Below are 9,595 nucleotides of genomic sequence, written 5' to 3'. Positions count from 1 at the left end.
TGTCGGAGGACTGGATAACTATAAGTCAGAGTCTCATTTTGAGAAAGATGCAGAATGTTCTTGTTTTTGCTTAGTCTGTTTCTGTTTGTAACAACAACAACAGCAGCACTTTTGACAAATAGTTTTGACAAAGTTACGAAATTCTGTATTTAAAAATCCATATATCAAAGGATTTACAGCACTACTTATTAGAAAAGAGCGTATGAATATTTGGTAAGCACAATAAGCAGCATCCGAAAAAAGATGAAACTCGTGTTCCTTCGCTAAAGTCCGCCATGTTACAAGTCCAAGATAAGGAAGAAAGCTCACAATAAATGCTATAGATATTGAAAGCATAATAATCGTATATTTTTTAGTATCTACATTTTGAGCATGTAGTTTCTTATCTTTTTTATCAATGTCAATTGAACCCCTTGCATCTCTTGCTTCAGATGATGCTGGAACGTAATTACTGTCGCTATACTCTGATAACCCGGATATACGAGATGTTCCTGATGCGGCTGACCCTTGACGGGTTGACCTTGATCGATCCGAATGATTTGACATGGCAGATCCGTTTCTGACTTCGTTTGATATATGGATAGAAATAGATGAAACTCCTTTCGAAGGTGATGCTATCGAACCTCCTTCAGTAAATTTTTGAACATCGTTTAGAATATTTTGTGGGTGAACTCGATTTTCACTTTTGGAAGACACTGGTCTACTTGATGTCGCCGAAGAGGGTCTACTCGAAGAATCGAGTTCTTTGATTGTAGCTAAAGGTTTGTCATCTGTTTCGTCGGGTATTTCGATTACATTCGAGGTTCTTCGACTTAATATTCCAATTGATGTTTTAAAATCACTGGAATCATGTGAGGCAGTATTTGTGTTAGACGATTTTGGTTTAGCGGCATAGAATTGAAATTGTTTCAAACTTATAAGTCTCTTTCCAACTAGACAATACAAAACTATGATACTAGTGATCGCAACAAAGAAAAATATGAAAAGTATAATATTATAAATTGTTATGTAAATTTTAAATGAACTATCTCTCGTTGTTGTGCAGTCGTAACCGACAACTCCCGGAACTGACGTCACATTAACTTCATGTGCTCCGTAAAAGACAAAACTTGGCCATGATACACATGTAGAAAACATGCAAGTGATGACGATGATAATTTTTGTAAGTTTCAGTGTAATTTGTTTTTTAAAAGGATGACAAATTTTCCTATAACGATCAACTGCAATTGCTATTAAAATTCCACCAGATGATATGCTGGCAAAATAATTGACAAAACGGAGAATCTTACAAGCAATTGTATTTTCAAATTTAAATGAATTTCTCATGTCAACGATTTCCAGAGGCATTGATATACAACATGTTATCAGGTCGAAAACTGATAGTGCCACAATGAAATGATAAGACGATGTAGCTTTTGCGCGACATCCATAATAAAAGGCTACAAGAGGGTTTCCGAATAGTCCAATCAGCATGTATATCACAACAAGAATTATGGCGGGAAGAAGTGTAACTGCAGTATCATCATTTACTTGGTCCAGTTCCGCCATTGATGATCAATACTTAGAAAAGTCCGACTTCATGAATGGTTTTCTTGATATAATCATCTCTTGAAATATCCTGCTAAAAAATAAAACACATATAAATGAAAAATGTATCTATATGTATACTGTATAATTCGTAATAACATCAGGCAGAACCGTACTATTTTAACAAGTGCAATAAGCTAACATGTCTTTACCAGCAGTTTAACCTCTCCATAATAACTGATGTATCGGGACTAAAAACTGGAAAACATCTTATGAGTAGATATGACGGAGTATTAAGTACAGTGATCCAGCTAAACCTCAATTTCAGTTATCATCAACAATTCGTCGGACACATTGTCATATGTCAACTAAAACTTTCAAATTCTTCATAGACAGCTTAATACTAAAATAAATGATAGATACAGTAGAAAAGAATTAGTAAGTCTATTTAAGTATGACATGTTGGTTTTTTTACAGAAAATAAACCCAAACTAGATATGTCAATGTAAAATGTACTAATGTCAGGTGTTCACTTGAACGGCTGGTTTACTACAACTTAAGTATGTACGTGTCACCAGGTCACATAAATGTAAGTACCGATTAATCGACTGCACTATACAAGTTTTACGATAGATCAGAAGAGGACCCGGATAGATAATAATACATATCTACCCACTTCCAAATTTAGTAAGCAGCTGTGGGGTCTAGTCTAAAGAACAGAAATCCCGACGACCAGGCGTTATCATGTTCCACTGTACTTGATTTTAAATTCATTTTTTGAATGGCGTTGAATTGGATTTTAATAATTACACGGAGCTTATTATATGTAGTCAAAACATTTCAAGTGCAATCGACATATTAAAAGGATCATTCATTCAAGTATATTCATCAAATAAATACAGTATTTAAAAAAAAGACCAATTGGTTGACCTCGAAAGATATTTGATAGAATTTTATAAACAGTTACTTATAAAGAAACCTTTTAAACTACTCATCTCATGTCTATTTGACTATAAGCTAAGTTTGTAATGTAAACTATCAGTGAATAGCTTGAAGAATATAGACATGAAAGGTTTAAAAATCATATAGTATATAAATATAAAATGTGGTCCACTTAAGTTTTTTTATTCAATCTCTTTTTTTAAATGAATATTAAAAATCAGATACTTGCTGCCATGTGTCCTTTAAAATAAAAATCACAAGATTTAATAGAATTCATCTAGCGTCCAAAGCGTTTTTGTTAATTTACATTCATCGAGAACGCTCAAAAGATATGGATGAAAATAAGAAGATGAGTATGGGTGCCAATGAGACAACTGTCCATCTAAGTCACAATGTGTAATAAGTAAATCATTATACGTTTATTGATACGTAGACACATTAAAAAACATATAACCAAAGAGGACCATGAAAATAGCAAAACCAAAGTGAGATCAGCTTTGCATGATAATGCCTGAACACTTGTTTTCTTAAAATGAACGAGTCATTTTAGAACAAAATTAAATCGTTCAAATACATTACCGAATCACTGATTGGTTAGCTGATGATACCCTCGGGGACAACAACTGACCACCAACAGTGGTATCGACCTAGACTGAGTGGTACTATTTTAGAAATACAGTTAAAAATGGCGTGCGCTCGTTTGCACATTTTCTTTTGTTAATCACACCCCCACGTTCTGTACGTGCCTATCACAAATCCAGAGCCAGTGCTTGTCAATCGTGAGTGGAAATATATTTTGTTTTTCGTTCATTATTTTGTGCATACATTATGCCGTTAGTTTTCTGGTTTTACTTGATTAACATTAGTTATTTCGAGGCCTTGTATAGCTGACTATGCGATATGGGATTTGTTCATTGTTGAAGACTGATCTATAGTTGTTAAAAACTCTATGCCACTTTGCCCCTTGTGAGTTGTCTCATTGGCAATCATATCACATCTCCTTATTTCTGTACCTAATACTGGCTATTGGTGTCATAAATCGACATCTGATGTACTTATGTACATTATTGCAAAATCCACTGCATTGCAACGTCGAAAGAAAACTCAGGAAAAGATATAAAAATATGCCGTACACGATAGCAAGACAACTGTTTTTTGTATAAAGTAAGCAAAAACGCAGATCCGGGCGTGCAGTATTTGCCATGCCGATAGCCAAAGTTAGTGCGCGCTAACAGGGAATCTAAACTATTTGTTTAAAAAAAAATCGAATATACACGTTAGTCAGCAAACATAGAGATGAAGAGCAAATATAGTTAAAAGGGTTATACTACAAGTTATAGGTTCGCTACTGACCCCGTACTGATCCATAGAGGGTTAGTAAAATCTATAGGGGGCGAGGCCGAAGGCCGAGTCCCCTATGAATTGTATTCACCCTCTATGGATCCGTAGGAGGTCAGTAGTTAACCGTATAACAAATTTATCGGACGCTGGACTTTTTTCTGCTGCGTTTTGTTGAAAAATAAACAATGAAACGCAACAACCTTGAAAGATGACAGCGCCATTAACGCGTCATGAACCCCATATGAAACTTACTAACCCCATACGGTCTCATAGGGGGTAACGTGATAATTCATCTGTGGTCCGATAGATACATTTGATCAATAACTATTTGCGAGTAAGGTATTGAGGTAACGATGATAGTCCGTCGAAGGGGGACGATAAATGACCGACTCGTGTAAAGACAGAGCCATATCTCTTGCACATAAAAGCCACCTTGTAGATTTCGAAAAAAGAGTAGGCTAATGCCGCTACAAGGCAGAACTTGTACCATCAAAGGGGAAAGGGATTAATTTAAGTTGCAATAACTTGTTTTTCCGTTAGTGATTGAATCCACTTTAAATAAATATGCTTATTTAGCTAAATCAATAATTATGTTTGAAAGCATTAAATGAGATATTTCTGACTTTCGAAACTTTTGCTGTCAGATGTTTATGTCTGTGTATTTAGCTAACATATGCATATCCGGATACATCTAGCGTTTATTTAATTAAGTCAGCATACATAAGTAGACTTGCTAATTCCGCGATGAAACTTGAGAGGAAATTTTTGATACTTCTTATTAAGTGTGCGACTTAAAAAAAATTATATTCATGAAAGCAGATTATTGCCTCTTCACATGCTTGTACCCTACAATTTTGCTTTTATACATTATCACATAAGAGCAGCGATGACAAAAATAGTGATTCAGTTATTCCCCTTTTTGTAATTAACTAATTGACATAGTTAAAAGTAAACAGTAAACAAAAAAAAGTGATTTATTTAAATAAAATTCACTACAACAAATTAAAAAAAAATATATTAAAAAACATGAATATTTCAAAATAAGCTTACCGTTTGGAGAAGATCGTACTTCCATAGCTTACGATGTCATTTTATCATATCCATACACTCTCACAAAATATTCAACTAAAGAAAAACATTTCAATTGGTATTTAACAGAGCAATACACATTATAAAAACCGAATTTAATCTTTAAACATGTACATAACGTATATGAATAGAGCTGTTAAATTATTGAATATAAGATTAGAATTAGGGTTGTAAGGTTTAATGACCCCTCTTTAAAAATACCAGTCTTAAGAAAGTATGAATTGGATTGACCATCATTAAAATCACCGTATATAAGATCCACCATCACGAGACTGTCTTTTCATTTGAAGTGTAAACTGAACAGCAAGGTATATAAACTGATGGGTTATTATTAAAATCTGTAAGTTTAAGCAAACAGTGTCTAGCTGCATGGGGTCGTGTCTTACTGAAACTGACCATAGTATCACGCTTTTTATAAACTTGGGGTTATTGTACTAATAGTATTATTGAAAATTTCATTACGATCAGTATGTCATACTGATATTGCACATCTTGCGAGTAAAAACAAAGGGACAATATTCTTAAATACTTGGACAATTAGTTTCTTATTACTGTAAATTCAGTAATAATTGCGATTTTGTCATTTTGGACTAAAATGGGATTTTAATTTTTGTGATATTGATAAAAAAACCTGTTCAATTCATATAAAAAACTACATTTTTTTAATTATTGCAAATATGACCCTGTCGTATATTTTGCTATGTGTTTTTCCAATTTCATTTATCAAGTACACAATGTCCATGTCCACCATGATGTTGTTTATCTCTCGTATACTTGCGTGGTATTTTGTATTTGAGTTAGTTTCCACTGTTTAGATTTGAGCGCTTCTGAAGAGACTTTTTGTGTAGACGAAACGATGTGTCTTCTGTAGACAGTCTTTTTACATAGATTTTAAATTGACCGTCAAGACAGTATATAGCTCCTGCAGTGTAACATGTATATTTCTTTTTGTTTGAATGTTTTGATTTGAATTTTCTTTATGGAGTGACATGTAAATAAAAGATGGAGAAAAAATCATTCAAACGCACCACATTAATTAGGTTTTAATTATATAATCTTATTTTGTTAACACTCTTTTAATGTTAGTTTTGTTTGACATAGTAAGTAAGTAAGTGAATAGTTTATTAAAGTGTCACATATTGATTGACATAAATATAAGCAACATTATATAAATATATACACATAAAACAATCAATATCCAGCCATAAAAAACGACTTATGAGACACTAAAAAGCTTAAAATTCTATAAAAATTTCAAATATATTATTCCGTAAAAACATACAAGTCACAAAAAAAGTCACCATTAAAATTAAAAATCACTATATTCAATTAATATATATATATAAAAATTGTCGAAATCTGACTTTCCTGGTAAAATTAAAATAATAAAACTCTGACGCTAGTAAAAATTTTATGAAGAGCAGTTAAACAATTTTCTTCGCCAGAAAAATTTATATAAAAATTTGCATAGGAAATATTGTATATCAGAACAGTTCATAATTTCAATAAATTTGTTATCTATGTCAAGGCTGAAAAAATTTTGAATTAATTTTGAACATTCATGAAAAAGGTTATACCGAATATCGTCATAAAGTGTACATTCCATCAGAAAATGTTTTTCAGTCTCTACACTGCAACTTTCACAAAACAAACAAAGTCTATCTTCTACGGGTGTAGGCGGCCTGGAGTATCTGCCAGTTTCTTGCGCTAGCGGTAGAGCCCCGGAGCGAAACAGAGCCATAACACGCCTTTCCTGTTTAGAAATGTTTAAAAGCACATAAGGTTCTGTTTTCACACATTGTTTATAACATCTGTAAGTGCGCAATTTGTTTCCGTTTTTTATATTACGACGGTCATCAAAAAGTTCTTCATACCATTCTGTGTTGTCCAGCTCACATAGTTTTTCACTTATCATATGCATAACTGATTTAGTCGATAATGTTAAGTCATACGTCGGATCCTTTAGTCTGATCCGGTCAACAATCTTATGCACTTCAAATGACCAACCCTTTCTTCTTCTAGACGTCCATTTAAAAGTTTTGTATGAAATTCTTTGTTGGTCAGTACGGATCAATTTGCACAAAAGTCTACAATAATTTATTCGTTGTTTGGTTATTGGCGAAGTCCATCCCATATCACCGCGTGAAGCTACGTTCGATGTGCGCTTTCCCACCGATAAGAAAAATTTACATGCTTGGTTTTGTACTGCTGATATGGCACTGAACGATTTTGTGCCCCAGATACCACTACCATAAAGTAAAATTGGTTCAACAACGGACGTATACAGTTTATTGTACACTTTAAAAGTCATCCCTCCCATGGATTGGGTTTTTGTAATTAAAGCACCCAAAGCACGGCTCGCTGCTTTGACCAGTTCTTTTGCATTTTTTACGAAAGTTAAATGTTCGTCCATCCACACTCCAAGGTATTTGTATGAATCAATGTAGTCAATATTTTCCCCAGAACATCGAAACGTAAAATCTGAACGTAAGAATGACTGTGGATGGAAATGGACAATTTTAGTTTTGCCAATGTTTACGGATAACTTCCATTCAGCGCACCATTCGGTTACTTCATTTAACATACGTTGTAGACTTTCTTTATCTGGAGCTATTAGCGCTATATCGTCTGCGTAGAGCAATAAACTGAGACGGAAATCGTCAATATACACTCCACATTCTAGAGAATTTATACGATCTGCCAAAGTATTGATGTAAACTGAAAACAAAGTGGGCGATAGGATACAGCCCTGCTTCACACCGGCATCTACACTGAACCAAGGGGTCTGGTCACTATTGATACGAACGGTACATTTTAGGTCATTATACAAGGATTGAATCGCAGATAAGAACTGTCCACGGACACCAACACGTTGTAATTTAAACCACAGAAGATGATGTTCAACGGTGTCAAAAGCTTTCTTCATGTCTACAAAGCATACGTAAGTTGACTTTCTTGATATTTTTCTGTCGTTCAGAATAGAATGAAGCGTGTGAATATGTTCTTCGCAACTACGGTTACGGCGGAACCCATTTTGTTCATCACACAGAATTTCGTTATTTTCCAGCCAAGAGCTAAGTCTCGTGTTTAAAATGTAACAATATATCTTACACGGCACGGAAACCAAAGTGATTCCCCTGTAGTTCATAGGATTTCTATCGTCGTCAGATCCTGGTTTTAAAATTGGATTGATGATACCACTATTCCACTGATACGGAACTTTTCCAAGATTAAAGCAGCCACTGATAATTTGATAAAGTAAGTCTATTGCCGCGTCATTCTTCAAAACTTCCGTCGGAATTTCATCTATTCCCGTGGCCTTTCGTAATTTAGCGTTTATTACGGCATTAACGACCTCGTCTCTTGAAATAGGTTGATTTAGCGGCGTAACGTCTATTTCTGTGTTGAAAGTAGATGCATTAAGTTGGTTATTATCTCCATCATTGCGTTGAAATAAATTTTGAAAGTCACTTTTCCATTTATTAAGAACGTCGTTTTTATTCGTATTTACATTTCCATTTGGACCTAATACCGCCATCGGAATACATGGTTTACGTTCACTTGCGATTCCAATTTTACAAACTGACTTCCAAAATTCGCGCTGATTTGATGTACATAGTTTTTCTTCTAATTTCTTTCGCTCTGTTACTTGGTGTTTACGCTTATATTTTCTGTTAAGACGATCGAATGTCTTCCTTTCCACACAATAATCTGTTTTTAATCTTTGTTTTGTGCCGCTCGGACCATTACAGCGCAACCATTTCTTTTCACATGCACACACTTTAGTCCATTGTGAAGACAAATCATCGTTCCAGTAAGGTTTATACCTAGATTTTGTGCTTTTATTACGACCCATACCACTTGTGTTTATTTGTAGCTTGTTGTTCATTTCACACTTAAGCAAATCTTGAAATTGGTCATATGCGTTTTGTATATCACTAGATACATTTATATAATTTTCAATATTTTGAATAGTTTCCATCACCTTTGAATGTATTTGTTCATTCATCAGAAAGTCATTTGGAACAGTCGACACGTTATATTTAGGTTTTCGTATTAATTGTGGCTCTTCGGAAATTGTTTTATAATTCAATTCAATTTCAATATCACTATACAAAAACGAATGATCAGGGATACTTTCTGGAACATAAGCAATGTTATTAACTACATCCGACATAGATATGATTTTAAAGTCGCTAATGGAATCCAGATCTTCATATGGGACGCAAATATAGTCAACTACGGATCTACCTGATGTAGAAATACAAGTGTATTCGCTGTCTTGAAAACGACTATTTAACATCCCAAAATTTGTATCACTCAGAAAATTTATAAATGTATCTCCATGGTGGTTTTCTTTTTGATCTAGAACATTCCTAGGTCTCACTAAATCAACCCCCTCTATATAATCTGAATTACAACCCACACGGGCGTTAAAATCTCCACAAATAAAAATTTTCCCTTTATGTTGTTATAAATAGACTTGTTGCATTAGAGTTTGGAAAAAAGTGTCCGCATCAACAGGCCTGCACGACTCAGCTGGTGGTAAATAACATATTACGACACAAAAACTTATATTGTCTAATTTAGCTGAAAATTCTAACCATAAAATGCCCTCTTCGTTATCATCTAAAATATCAATATTATATATGGACTTTAGTTCATTTTTAACAAAAGCGCCAACTCCTGCAGAGCC

The 9,595-nt window shown here is 34.0% G+C and overlaps 1 protein-coding gene across 1 annotated transcript; it reads right to left on the bottom strand.

The window, feature by feature from the left end:
* Positions 1-1,613, bottom strand: LOC134690338 (nematocin receptor 2-like). The gene has a single exon (XM_063550302.1). The coding sequence runs from the start codon at positions 1,546-1,548 to the stop codon at positions 34-36; it is 1,515 nt and encodes a 504-aa protein (XP_063406372.1). The 5' UTR covers positions 1,549-1,613; the 3' UTR covers positions 1-33.
* Between the last annotated feature and the right edge of the window lie 7,982 nt (positions 1,614-9,595).

Source organism: Mytilus trossulus, chromosome 11 (assembly GCF_036588685.1).
Source record: "Mytilus trossulus isolate FHL-02 chromosome 11, PNRI_Mtr1.1.1.hap1, whole genome shotgun sequence".
NCBI lineage: Eukaryota > Metazoa > Mollusca > Bivalvia > Mytilida > Mytilidae > Mytilus > Mytilus trossulus.
This window is presented reverse-complemented; position numbering and strand designations above follow the sequence as displayed.

What these genes read in the sequence shown, in the direction of transcription:
- LOC134690338 (XM_063550302.1), bottom strand. Translation starts at nt 1,548, where the DNA reads ATGGCGGAACTGGACCAAGTAAATGATGATACTGCAGTTACACTTCTT.